This window comes from Gobio gobio (genome assembly GCF_949357685.1).
Source record: "Gobio gobio genome assembly, chromosome: 23".
Taxonomy (NCBI): Eukaryota; Metazoa; Chordata; class Actinopteri; order Cypriniformes; family Gobionidae; genus Gobio; species Gobio gobio.
The window spans coordinates 20,192,854-20,207,754 of record NC_137119.1 but is presented as its reverse complement, the minus strand read 5'-3'; the positions used below and the strand labels follow the sequence as shown (position 1 = coordinate 20,207,754).

The following is a 14,901-nucleotide window of genomic DNA, read 5'->3' as shown; positions in this document are numbered from 1 at the left end:
AATCAAACAAAGTCTTTAAAGGATAACCAAAGCTGCCGGAGATCTGGGTTGGTAGACCAGTCCTTAGATGAAAACAGTGGTGACAGGCAGGCGGCCGTCGATAGTAGCACTCAGTGTCCTGATATCAGCATTCAGCGGCAGGCGAGCTGGGCAGAGCACAGACTAAAGGCCTGTTCACACCGGGACGATTTTCGCACGCGTTTATCGCCGACGTTTAACGCCTCGGGACTAAACAATGGGCGCCAATAGAGTGCCGAAGTAATGACGTCACTTTGTAGGCCAAAACGCGGAAGTGAGTTAGCATTTTAGCCCTATGGGTTCCCTCGCCCTAAAGTCTAAGGGTTTTTTGAATGGGTTTTTGCTAAATCGCCTGAAATAAGGTCTGTGGTTAACAAAGCCTCTATATATTTTCACGTTTTAATCTATGACATAAAACACACTAGTTATAACCTGCTTGTGATTTTTTAAGACTTTATTGTGTCTTAAAAACGATGGTTGCTAACAAGTTGCTAAAAGGGACTACATCCTTTGGCGGGGACTTTAGACGTCATCGTGACAAACAGGCAATCTCTCACTAGCCCGCGTTTCAGCTTATGAAGAACTTATGTGGCGTGAATAAATCACGCTATTCGCGCAAAGTTGGATGCTTGAACATTTGGAGTTTACTCTCTTCACATGTTTGTCTCGTTGAGAAATGGCTGACAGGGGCTGTGTTTACACGTCTTTTTGTGTTAAAATCTACTGTTAATGTGTGACAACTTAGTTTTAAGACTTTTTCAGTCGATAATGTAGTTGTTTAAAGCTCAAATCTGTGGTTTATTTATAAGAAGAGTGCCTATTTAAACATTTTATCTGGTGTTATCGGAGTTGTGAGCTCCAGTGAGTCAGCGGCGGTCAGCGCTTGTTTAGCCGGCGAGAGTTGACTTTCCTCGGCTAGTCCTTCTGCCGTCTGCCGCTGGCTCTGATGTCTCTGTGGCGTCTCCAGCTATAATTAGTCTTGTGGAGATTTAACGGCCCATATTTGCTCTCATGGATCTATAATTTGTTCCCTGGCAAATCGTTTAGGCTGAGTGCAAAGATAAGTTTCATTACTTGTTTATTTGTAGGCGATAACTGTACGTTACCGTTGTAAATTAGCCAACTAGCACTGACTTTGAATGTTTGACTGAATTGTTTGCTTTATTTCATGTGTAGCTTATTATACGTTTTGTATTATTGATCATACATAAACTTGCATTTAACAAAAAGAGACTGGGTTGTGTTTCATGTCATTTAATGTTATCACATTGATAATCATATTGTCTGAAAAAACATTAACAAAAGATAAATCTCAGAGAGGCACGCATAAACAAAATTAGTTTCTAACATTTTTGGAAAAAACGAATGGGCAATATTTCTCATGAAAAAGTGGATAAGTGTTCATACACAGCGCAGATCATAATGAGCGAGCGTGCTTTTAAATAAAGTTTGAGGAAGCTTGATGATGACGTTGATCCGCGACCATGGTGTGCTGTAGTCCGTTTATAGCCTACCGTTATCATTTTATATCTGACGGCTTTATTTGGGCTTCAAAATGTATACATTTTGGATTAACTTGTAAAGATTATCTTGGTAGACAAAACGTGTAAGGGTCATTGCTCTTTGTTGAACACAGATCTTATTTTTTGCGATTTTCCAAAAGTCTATGGGGAAAATGAATGGCTTTTTGATCGAGGGAACCCATGCGCCGCTAACTTCCGGGTTGGCCTACAAAGTGACGTCATTACTTCGGCACTCTATGTGAGTGTTCACACCGACGCGCAAAACGCCAGGCGTAAAAGCGTCATTTTTAAAAAAACGCCTCGGGTTCGTTTTTTTATTTTGACGCGGCGCGTAAAAAACTGGCCGACCAATATGGAACGCCAAAAGGTTCACAAAACGCCATTAACCAAACGCCTGGTGCCCAGAAAACGCCGTTATTTGCGGCGTTTTGGACGAAACAACGGCGCAAAAGACGGCGTTATGTTGTACAAGCGCCGTAAATGACGGCGTTTTCACCGCAGAACCGCCGTTAATATCGGCGTTTTTTGATATGACCCAAAACGCCGTTCATTTCGCCGTTTGGCCTTCCATATTACGCCGTCATTGACGGCGCTTAAGTCTGACAAAGACGGCGTAAAAAGCGGCGTTTTCTATAATATTCAAAACAACCCCTCCTTTTACTACACAGCCCAGCCCCATCAAAAGGCGGTAAGACCTGTGTAGTAGAATGTCGATCCACCTCAGAGTCCTATCTTTTAACGCTATTGTGACTGATATTTAGACTTTCTTCGTGTGAGGCTATTTGTATTTTTTCTTTGGGCATATGTATATGCGCCTTTTCCTTAATCATATATGCATAAGTAAAACTATTTAATAATATTTTGTGTGTATTGTTTGAAAACCGAGCTATCGCGAGTCAGTAGCCACTTCCTGACAGGAGTTCAAGTCCGAGGTTCGTTCTCTCTCTCTCTCTCTCTCTCTCTCTCTCTCTCGCTCTCTCTCTCTCTCGCTCTCTCTCGCTCTCGCTCTCTCTCTCGCTCTCTCTCGCTCTCTTTTAGAGATGATACTTATTAACAGGCGACCTGGCGTTATGCTTTAATAATATCTTATTGTTGTGTACAATAGCTTTGGGTCGGGTTTATTGTTGATTTAAAAAAAAAAAAATCCTACACAAACAAGTGTATTTTTGCCCTCTTGATGCAAACCTTGAGCATAATATACCTAGGCTATAGGTTTCTGACGAACAAAACGGTAATGATAGGCTACATTTACATTTCCTTGCTTTATTCGTAAACTGATGAATTAATTTCTCTCTTACATCGAGCAATGCTGCTGCATAAATAAATATTTACACATTGTTGCGGTTACAGCAAATACACAAGCATTGTCTCCGTCCTTAAGCATATATTTCCGGACATAGAGCTGCTCTGTTCTTTATTTCTAGCAGCGCGGTGAGTATTTTTCAGTTCAATCATAAGAATAATCCATAGGCCTACTGTCAAACTTCCAATAGACAATTCCTAAACCTACAGACAGTCCTGTAATAACTACTGGCACTATATCTTTTTTTTTACCAGTAGCCAATATCTTCTTCTTTTTTATTGGTTCATGCACTTTAATAAATTAAATTAAAAAAAATTAAAGCTTTAAATAAAAAATAAATAAAAAACCTGTTAATTATGTAAAGTGAACTACACGAGTAAGAAGAAAGAAAGATGGAAATATGTCGGGAGGCATGGAGTGGACATTTTAGTATTGATCAACGTTTCATCAAATAATTTCCTGGATTTGATAGCCTATATAAGATGCAAATATAGCAGACAATTCTCCAGTGAAAATTTCTAATGTAATATATAGCCTAGTTGTATATGTATATAGGCCTACTACAGCCTATATATATATATATATAGGCTGTAGTAGGCCTATATACATAGCTATTCTGAGTATCTCACCGAACGGACCGAGCGAGAATCTTCAGAGAGGCGCTCTCACTATATGGAGGATATTACCGCTCCGCTCACATGCTCTGAGCTGGAACATCATCGGCTAGCTACTAAGACTGTATACTATTCACATATACAAATTATTATTTATTATCACGCATTGTCTCAATGTAATGGATCCTTGCTGAATAAATGATGTATTCATTTATTTAAGTTCTTTCTCAAAAAAATAAATAAAACAAAAATTATATTCATCAAATCGTAAAAGTACATTGATAATAATCATCAATGCTTCTTGAGCAGTGAATCCTTATATGAGAATGATTAGTGAAGGATCATGTGACACTGAAGACTGGAGTAATGATGATACATTCAGCGTTGATCACAGGAATAAATTAGCTACACTTTACTAGCTATATATTCACATAGAGAACAGTTATTTTACATTTGAATAATATTTCACAATATTACAGCTTTTTTGTATTTTAACAGCATAAATGCAGCCTTCGTGAGAAGAAGAGACTTCTTTAAAAACATTTTATTACATGGCTCTGTGGAATACTTGATTCTGATTGGTCAATCGCGCATTCCAGCAGTAGGTTATTCCCAGATAACAACCACCTAAAATGAATAACATACTGCTCATCCAGGTACTACGAGTTATCTTGACCGGTTCTACTTATATGCTGTCAAAAAATAATAAATAAATAAATAAATAAATAAAGTAAAAAAAGTAAAAGTAAAAAAAAAAAAATAACCGCCATACAATGGAAGACTTCAAGGGTTTACTCTATAAAGTTTTAAATATGGTTATTTTTCTTACAGGCATCGATTCGATGGTTAAAAATAGTTTGAACGCTAATGAATGGCATAATAGAAAATAAAATAGCTACATAATAAAATAGCTACTTGTTGATAATGTTTGTAGACATTTCGTTTTTACCAGTATATTTAATAAAATGGGAATGACACACCAGTGCGATTTACCTGGGTTTATTTCTTAAGTCTTACCCAGTGCATATACTCGGGTGCAACTCTGTGTTACAAAGGCACATAGTAGGGCTGCTCGATTATGGAGAAAATCATAATCACGATTATTTTAGTCAATATTGAAATCACGATTATGTAACACGATTATTTCACATGACTTTGGGAATGTGTTGTATTTATTAAAAATACACCTTTCAACAAGTCAATTGAAATTGTAACATTTGTTGTACTTTTTGAACTATTAAAATAAATAATATAACACATATTCGAATCAAAGTATAAAAGTATTCACGTAAAAATGATAATCACAAATAAATAAGATCAACAATATGGTTCGGCTATGCTTTTCATGTACGTCTAACATTAGTTTTCAGGTACAGAAATGTATCAAATGTAAAATAACATTGCATATTTGAGTGCATAAATTAAAGATTAATCCTATTAAACTTACAAAAGCTATTCAATCAAGAGCGGTGAGTGATGTCCTTGTCTTTTGTTGTTTGACATTAAACAGACAGCAGTAAAGGCTACTGCCCCTTTAAGACCTCGCGTCTTCTTTATCGACTGTATAAAGTTCACTTAAGGCATATACAGACTATGTCTGCTTAGATACTCATCAAGATGGACATGTTGACATACGTTTTGTGTGAGTTTGTCCGTTTAAGAGCAAGACTTGAAAGAGAACTCAATATTTGCGCGCTGAGAGACGTGTGCGCGCTCTCGGATGAGCGCACAGAGATACATTTTCTCACAGCGCGCGCGGCTTCTCATTCTAAACCTAAACCCTAAAGCACTAAACCCGGGTGATGACGGTGAAAACGACTGGTCATATTCGAAAATATGGCAGCACTCGCAATCTCGCATCCATTGAACAAAGTTTACAAAGAGAGAATTATTTGAAAAATATGAAGGAAAAAAGGACGTTTACACGGCTCCCCTGCTCTCGTCAGTTTTTGTTTCTTTATCAGATTGTCATAGGTCACTCTGTTTAATTTTCAAGTGGTTAAACAAATTCGTGGTGTTCCCTTGCGTTGCAGCCACCACCATGTAGAAAATCTTAGCATGTTTCTGCTCGTCGTCTGATTCCTCGAAGCCAAACTGTTCCCAGACAACGGAGTTGGTTTTGCCTTTTTTGCTCACCAAACGCTGCTGTAACTGCCCTCCTTCTGCCATCTTTACTCGCGCCGAGTTTTTAAATTCCAGCGGATGATATGCACACGAGTCACGAGACTCACAAACTGAGAGAGATTTGTGGGTTCGGGAGGGGCGGATGTGCGCGTGAGCGTTTCATTCAGAACGCAAGGCAAAATAATCGTTTTTTCTCGATTGTACTATTTTGGTGATCGTTGGGAGGCAAAATCGAAATCGAAATCGAAATTCGATTAATTGCACAGCCCTAGCACATAGGCTATATCAATTCTCTAATGTGGATAAAGGCATATGTTGTAGCTCAGGTCACTATACAACACATGTCCTTATTAGGAGAAAATATATAACATAAGATCTCGTTATTACGAAAAAATTATGTCATTTTTATGACATAGAGAAAAGATGTGAGAAAAAAAGAGTGGAAAAAAAAGAATATGTAGCCTATGTGGCAGCAATGCTTACACATAGGCCTAGTCTTTGTCCATTTTTGCTTCATTCTTTTAAACGTTACCAATTAAAAAGTTTTTAGTAGGCTGTGTTGACCATGAGAGGTCACTGATTTGGACGTCCTGCTTCAAGATATTTCCATTTTTAAAAAAAGTTTAAAAGTTTTTTTTTTTTTTTGATGGAAAAAAGTAAAAAAAAAATTGTTTTACACAATAGGCTACAATTATTTTGTGTAAAACAAAACTTTTTTTTTTACTTTTTTCCATCAAAAAAAAAAAAAAAGTTTTGTTTTACACAAAATAATTGTAGCAACAAAAACAAAAAAATAGTTTTAAAATAGCCTACACATTTTAAAGAAAAAAAAATATTGCAAAATGCTATATGTAGTTATAGGCATTATGGAAATACAGACTTATTATTATATAGCATATATAATAATAGTATATAGCTAGGCTAAATATTACATTATACATTTTTAACAGTTAACACGAAGTCATCCCGCCAGCGTAGGCTATTTGCATCTTATTTTACAGCGGATTCTATATTTGCATATTAAATCCAGGCAATTAGTTGATGAAACATTGATCAATATTAAGATATAATTTTTCCAAAACGAAAGAAAGGGTTTTTTTTTTTTTAAGTTGTAATTGTTTTTAATTGAATGAATCTATTTTAATTGAATTAATCTATGAATCTACAGTGCATATAGGCCAATAAAAAAAGAAGAAGATATAGGCTACTGGTAAAAAAAAAAATTAATAAAAAAAAACGATATAGGCCTAGTGCCAGTAGTTATTAACTGTCTGTAGGTCTAGGAATTGTCTATTGGAAGTTTTGACAGTATGGATTATTCTTATTATTGAACTGAAAGATACAATGCTTGTGTATTTGCTGTAACCGCAACAATGTGTAAATATTTATTTATGCAGCAGCATTGCTCGATGTAAGAGAGAAATTAATTCATCAGTTTACGAATAAAGCAAGGAAATGTAAATGTAGCCTATCATTACCGTTTTGTTCGTCAGAAACCTATAGCCTAGGTAGCCTATATTATGCTCAAGGTTTGCATCAAGAGGGCAAAAATACACTTGTTTGTGTAGGATTTTTTTTTTTTTTAAATCAACAATAAACCCGACCCAAAGCTATTGTACACAACAATAAGATATTATTAAAGCATAACGCCAGGTCGCCTGTTAATAAGTATCATCTCTAAAAGAGAGCGAGAGAGAGCGAGAGAGAGCGAGAGAGAGAGAGAGAGAGAGAGAGAGAACGAACCTCGGACTTGAACTCCTGTCAGGAAGTGGCTACTGACTCGCGATAGCTCGGTTTTCAAACAATACACACAAAATATTATTAAATAGTTTTACTTATGCATATATGATTAAGGGAAAGGCGCATATACATATGCCCAAAGAAAAAATACAAATAGCCTCACACGAAGAAAGTCTAAATATCAGTCACAATAGCGTTAAAAGATAGGACTCTGAGGTGGATCGACATTCTACTACACAGGTCTTACCGCCTTTTGATGGGGCTGGGCTGTGTAGTAAAAGGAGGGGTTGTTTTGAATATTATAGAAAACGCCGCTTTTTACGCCGTCTTTGTCAGACTTAAGCGCCGTCAATGACGGCGTAATATGGAAGGCCAAACGGCGAAATGAACGGCGTTTTGGGTCATATCAAAAAACGCCGATATTAACGGCGGTTCTGCGGTGAAAACGCCGTCATTTACGGCGCTTGTACAACATAACGCCGTCTTTTGCGCCGTTGTTTCGTCCAAAACGCCGCAAATAACGGCGTTTTCTGGGCACCAGGCGTTTGGTTAATGGCGTTTTGTGAACCTTTTGGCGTTCCATAGACCAATGAGATCGGCGCTTTTGTTCACGTGCCTGGAGCTGCTGAAGTGACAGTAAAACACGACTTGGTGGCGCTCAAGCACAAAACGGTCTTGCCGAGCACGCATTGATACGACAAAGAAGTAGTAAGTAGACAAAGAAGAAGATGAACTGCTAATGCTGCTTGCCAGTTAGCAAAAAGTGTGTGAATGGTTTTGTCCGTATACATAATATGTCTATGGTTTTGGCAAGCACGTAAATACTGTCTCTCTTCTCCTTCTGTGTGACAAGCGAGTGTCAGAGGCTTAAAGTGCCGCAGCACCATCTTGTGTACCGCGAGCGCATCGACTGAATGTGCACGTTCACTCGGCGCAGCGCCAGTGAAAATCGCTTGGGTGTGAACACTCAAGACGCGCCGAAAAACGGCACGAAAAACGCTGGCGATAAGCGCGCGCGATATTCGTCCCGGTGTGTACAGGCCTTAAGCATAAGCATTAGCGCAGGTCAATACGAAGGTAGTGTTAACCAGACAAGACAGAACCAGACGGGAAGAATAACGATCGACACATACGTCTACAGAAATAATAATCTGGCAAAGAACAAAGGACAGGCAGGGACTAGAAATAGAAAACCCAATCAGAGGAGAACAGGGAACAGGTGTAGCGAGAAACAGCCTGTCAGCAGATAACGAGCGACAGCTGATCAACATGTGTGCGTGCAAGCACCCAGAGGGAAAGTGAGAGTCAGAGAATGACTAGCAGAGGGGGGAAAAGAAGGAAGAACCAGGATCATGACACATTTATTAACTCAAATGGCTACAAAAGTACACAGGCTCAGTACATACAAATCAAAATGATCAGACGACATTTCATCAGATTCTGGTCCTATATACTGTGTATATGATGTATGTTGTGTGTGTGTGTACATTATATTTCATATATACAACATTCATTTACGTCAAGTTTAGGCTTACAACTAAGGTTAGTCAGTGTTATTCAACTATCATTTCCCTAAATTATGGGTAGGGTTAGGTTTAGGGTTATGGTTAGGACTACATTTTCAGACAGGAATTGTGTTCCAGGATCAACAAAATTTGAAAAGTTTTGCAAGTTGAATACGGAAGGTGGTCTGGCGGAAGCTAGATATTTTATTTTATAACGTGTTAAATATAGATATTTTTCTTACAAAAACCCATCGCTTTGCTTTAGAAGACCTTTATTAACCCCACTGTGGGTTATTTTTATAATGGATGGATGCACTTTTTTGGGCTTCAAATTTTGGGCTGCCATCAGGGGCGTAGCTAAGGGGGGGAAAGTAAGGACGATTCTAAGGGCCCACACACTTTTGGGGTTTTATTAGTAATAACAGTACTAGTAGTAATGTATAATAAATGTAAAATCTACCAAAGAGTTACAAATATAAAAAAATGATGGCGCATTTCCGGCAAAAAACTGCGTTCACTCATATCCCACATGAAAATTCTCTGTGCTATAATTGTTGCAGCCATTAAGGTATTTATTTTTATATTTCTGTTTGAATATTTCAGTTTTTTTTTTTTTATGTCTATGTTGTCAATCTATGTCGATTATGAAAAGTGAACAGCATGAGATAGGACACATCATAAGATGAATGGAGTTGATCAGACATGATTGTGACCACTTCATTAAGTTTTGTATAAATTGTATCTTAATTTTAATCAATGTTTCATCAGCCAATCGGGGCATTCTGGGTTGAGCGAGCGGAGCTTAATTGGCCAGTATTATTAAATTGCAGACAAAGATTTTGGATAGCTAGGTTGGTGTGGTAGAGGGCCCAACATCAAATTCTTTCATAGGGCCCAAAATTGCTAGCGGCGCCCCTGGCTGCCATTCACTGCCATTGTAATGCTCGGATTAGCCAGGATATTATTTTATATAACTCAGATTGTATAAGTGTGAAAGAGGAATGTCATATACACCTAGGATGGCTTAAGTGTGAGTAAATCATGGGGTAATTTTCATTTTTGAGTGAACTATCCCTTTAATATGCAAATTATATTCCTTTTAGATGCTGGGGTCTATTTCACTATTTAGTTCACTGTTTGTTTGTCCATTTGCTCAACACTTTTGATTCTTGTTGTTTCTCCCTGTCACTTGAATCTCAGCATACTCTGTCTGTGGGTCATTGTTTGAGTTTTCCCTTGTCATGTTGCCCATCTGGAGTTTGGAGAAGTCAATCTCTCCATAGTGGAGATCATCAGTTTCTTTCTTCTCACTTTTCTTGCTGATCGCAATGGATCTGTTAGCATAGATAGCCACCATGTCACTGTTTCTATCCGTAGCCTGAGGAAAAAAAGGGGGGATTTTAAATAAAAAAAATAAAAAATTTAAATGGTTTAAATCGCGTTCAATGTGCTCTGTAAATTAAATGTTGTTTCAGGAGATCATATAATGAGTGAGTCTTTAGAAGCTTAACAGAAAACAATTTACTTAAAGGGTTACTTCAGCGATTGGCATTAAGCTTTGTATCAGTAGAAACCCGGTAGTAAAAAATCCTCTGACGGATTCAAAAAAATCTAAGACAAAGACGGCCGCTCAGCTCGGGCATTCATAACGGAGCAGTGCGGAGCAAAGTGAGTGTTTCAACTTTTCAATGAATTTCTATGAAAGTTAAGCTTCCATAGGCATGATCTGAAAACGCGCCAGACTGGACATGCGCGAGGCAAGTGCATTCTGGGAGTTGTTGTCTTTCATCCACATGAGACAAAAATACATCTACTGTCTTTTCTCAGTCTAGAAGGTACCAAATTCAAAAATAATTTCACATTTCGACTACATAATTTACCCAGTTTAAATACACATTCATCTTCCCAGCGCTGAAGTAACCCTTTAACAACATTCAGTGACCCTTCCTGCAGATTGCATTGGTACACCTGTAGATGGCGACAAGGGACTGTCTTAATGAGTGAATCATTGATTCATTCACTCATCCGATTGTTCATATAGCTAGGCTGCATCCAAAATCGCACACTTCCCTTCTGTATAGAAGGCGAAAAACAGTACATAGTATGTGACAAAAGTATGTTGAGTAGGCAAAAAGACTTGCTACTTCCGGCGAGATTCTGAAGTATGCGTATGATGGACAATTTACAATCCCATAAGGACACGGGAGAGGATTTGTGAAGGACAGTGAAGCGATGCAACTGACGTTGGTAGGTCACATTACGATGATAAAACGGCAAATGTAGTACGTCCAGATTACACTCACACCACACACATTCATACTATATAGAACCTAATTTTTAGCAATCGTGAAGTAATTTTTTATGACTGAGTCATTGAATCATTCAAACGGATTTGTTAAAAACACTGATTTATTCAGTAGTTAAACACTGCTTTAGTTTGAGACACAGACATGCAATGGTTAATTCTGCAGTGATTTGTTTGGAACATTTTTGTTGTTGTGGACAAAATAAAATGCAATTTATACTCAGTGTCTTGTTTATTGAACTGTTTCATGTATTTTAGTAGGACTTTTATAAAAAGAAACTCACCTGATCGCTTCCTATGACATGGGGCTGACTTGATGTCTTTGTTCTGTTGTAAAAAATGTAATAAAAAAATATATATATATTTAATTCATGAATTTATATACATACAGGGCTTGACATTAATATTCGCCAACCAGCCAAACACAGTCACTCCTACTAGCCAGTTTGGCGGGTTGAATTTTATAATATATACAGTTTTCAGTAATAATAATAAACTAAGTGCAATGTAGTGCTGTCAAAAATATCGCTGCTTATTGCTCTTAAACAGTCAAATATACACAAAATAATGTCATAATGCTGGTCTTATTCATGTAAAGACAGTCAGTTATATTTTAAGTGAACATAAACAGTTGCGAAAGAACGCATGTGTAACTGTATCATGGATCCGTGCGTCAAGTCTTAAATTGACAACAGCCTGCTGCCAAATTATTAGATATTACAAATATCTATATGGCAGTTTTCCCTCATGGTATTGATGTCAAAATTGTGGCTGGTGGCTGGTGAGCTATAAAGTTAATGTCAAGCCATGTATACATACTGTATATATTTCTATTATTATACATTTACCTCATGAAGTAAAAGAATACTGCAGACAACATAACAAAAGCCAAAAGTCCTCCTGTACAACCATATATCACATGCGAGAATCCATCTCCTAAAATACAACAGAGTTACAGGAGTGTGTTTTAAACAGTATTCATAAAAGCAGGATACTACATCTGAAATCAATGCCTAATTTACCTTCAATCGTGAGCTGGATCTTTGGTGATGACTGTTGTCCATGTTTATTTCGTGCAATGCAGAAGTACGATCCTGTATTATTACGAGTTACAACAAAAGTAATATTCTTTCCCCAAGCTATTGGCATCTCCTGTTCACGTTTGAACCAGGTGTAGTTCATGTCTTTTGATGGACTGCCTTTGCATTTGCAGGTCAAAGTCGCATTAGTGCCAACAGAGACTGAAGCAGATGGATCGATGATGATGTGAGTTTCTTTTGGAGAAACTTTAACAGAAACACAAGCGCAGAGTAAACTTAACATTACGAACCGATCTTAAATGATAACCTTGATCTATTAATTTCATCACATCATGCATTATGAACACAAAACTACTCCAAGTCTCTTACACAGGACTCGTAGCATCACGGTGTTCTCCACAGTTGAATCTTCAGATGTTTTTCTTGGATATGTAGCAGTGCAGGAGATGTTCTTTCTGTGATCCATGTATGAAGCTTTGAACGTCACGTGTGAAAACACTGACTGGGTTTTATCAGGTTTCTCCTGTAACTGTGTTGTAATGTGGGCAGATTTAGGGATGTTGGACCAGGATACTGTAGGAGGTTGTTCGGGGCAGGGGGCTTTAGCAGAGCAGCTCAGATCGACTGTTGTGTTCTCCATCACAGGGAGTTTAACATTGGGTTTAAGTTCAGGAGGTTGTGGTGAATCTACAGAAATAATGATTGCAGACATCATTTAGGTATACATGCAACACATAGTTAACCCCAGAGGGGTGTTTTCACAAGTGTGGTGTGGTTTAGTACATTTGTTTTTAGTGGATTTCACACATTTTGGGTTGTTGTTAATTATATAAAGGGTCACTTGGCCCTATTCATAAAAGGTGCATTTTTGTTTTTTCTATGCCATTCTTACATGATACAGATAGTTAAATTTGGTCAGACATTTGTTCTGCTGGCAATATTTGAAACAGTTGCTGCACTAAAAACATTATGCCAAAAGAGTAGTATGTCAGAATAGTAGTATTCGGAAAAAAAACTAGGTGAAAAGTCCCTGTATGACCTTGTCTGGCTATCACCAGACCAAGCTCAATCTTTTAAGATTGAACATCGGTCTGAGGAGTCCGCTCTGTATTTTCTACTACACAAGAGGCGTGATCAACGGGCATAGTTCAAGTGGAGATGACATTTACCTATGACAGTGATCCTCACAGTCTCTCTTGAAGCATCTATATCAGGGTTAAACGTTGCTCTGAACACATCTGGCTCCATTTCCAGTCTGAAGTAGTAGCGATCTGAATGATTCTTCATGATGTTATAGAAGACAGTTGTGCAGTTCCTCTCATTGAGATTTCCAGCCATCTTTATGTCACTAAATCCTCTAATGATGTTTTTACTGCTATTAAAAGCAATAATACTATCACTCTCAGCAAACTTAGATTTTTTTTTCAGCCAGATCCCATAAATAGATTTTGTCTTGTTACGTTTGTCCTCAAAATCGGAGATGGTGAATGTGCAAGGAATCTGCACACAAGATCCTGTCAGAGCTGTTACTGTCAGAGGCATTGCCGCAGAGTAGCTATCATCAGCTGAAACATAAAAACACATTCAAATACCACAAAAAAAATCCTCGTACATGTGTACTTGGCAATTAAGACTCTGATTTACCATGCTAGAGATGTGAAGGAATAAGCATTCAGATTTAAAGCACATTATGAACACACTTTGCCCTTATTCATAATGATGACAACATTTTAACCAACCTGAATGAGTATGTTGCAACACCAAGTTGAGGAAAATGAAGGAAGTGATCTGGATTCCTGCCATTAGGGTTCGTAGCGAGGATGACATCAGACTTCACAATAGTAACAAATGAGTCCAAAACACCATCACAGTACACTTCATCACTATACAACATAAAATACATCATGCACTTGTAGCAACTTTACTTGACTGCACTATATTTATTAGATTAATGTAGGACACAGATGAGTTGCCACATTTTTACTGTTACACTCAGATACATAGTCTTCTGTTGTCAGGGGCGCCGCTAGCAATTTCGGGCCCTATGAAAGAATATGATGTTAGGCCCCCTACCGCACCAACGTAGCTATCCAAAATCTTTGTCTGCAATTTAATAATACTGACCAATTAAGCTCCGCTCGCTCAACCCAGAATGCCCCAATTGGCTGATGAGACATTGATTAAAATTAAGATAAAATTTATACAAAACGAAATTTACTTTAAAGAAAGGCTTTCTACAAAACTTAATGAAGTGGTGACAATCATGTCTGACCCACTCCATGTCTTCTGGCATTGCGCATCTTATGATGTGTCCTTTTTCACTCATGCTGTTCACTTTTCATATTGACAACATAGATAGACATAAAAAATAACATTATAATATTTAAACATAAATATAAAACTAAATACCATTTCTTAATTGCTAAAAGAAGTATAGTAGCCTCCAGTACAGAGAATTTTCATGTTGGAGTGAATTTGAGCAAATGTCGTTTTACCCCATTAGCTTGAGTGGTTTGTGTGTGGAGCGTTTTGTTGCATCTTGCCGGAAATGCAGAAATAAGCCATAATTTAGTTATATTTGTAACTCTTTGGCAGATTATACATTTATAATTTCTATTACATTACTACTAGTACTATTACTACTAATAAAACCAATCTCTGGGGGCCCCAAACGTGCGTGGGCCCTTAGAATCGTCCCCCTAACTCCCCCCCCCTTAGCGGCGCCCCTG

At 37.7% G+C, this 14,901-nt stretch overlaps 1 protein-coding gene across 1 annotated transcript; it reads right to left on the bottom strand.

Moving 5' to 3' along the window:
- Positions 1 to 9,443: 9,443 nt before the first annotated feature.
- Positions 9,444 to 13,498, bottom strand: LOC307120100 (sialoadhesin-like). The gene is made up of 6 exons (XM_079806966.1): positions 13,342 to 13,498; positions 12,542 to 12,859; positions 12,155 to 12,418; positions 11,981 to 12,068; positions 11,417 to 11,459; positions 9,444 to 10,205 (listed from the first exon to the last, which is right to left on the bottom strand). The coding sequence occupies exons 1-6, from the start codon at positions 13,457 to 13,459 to the stop codon at positions 9,981 to 9,983; spliced, it is 1,056 nt and encodes a 351-aa protein (XP_079663092.1). The 5' UTR covers positions 13,460 to 13,498; the 3' UTR covers positions 9,444 to 9,980.
- Positions 13,499 to 14,901: the final 1,403 nt, after the last annotated feature.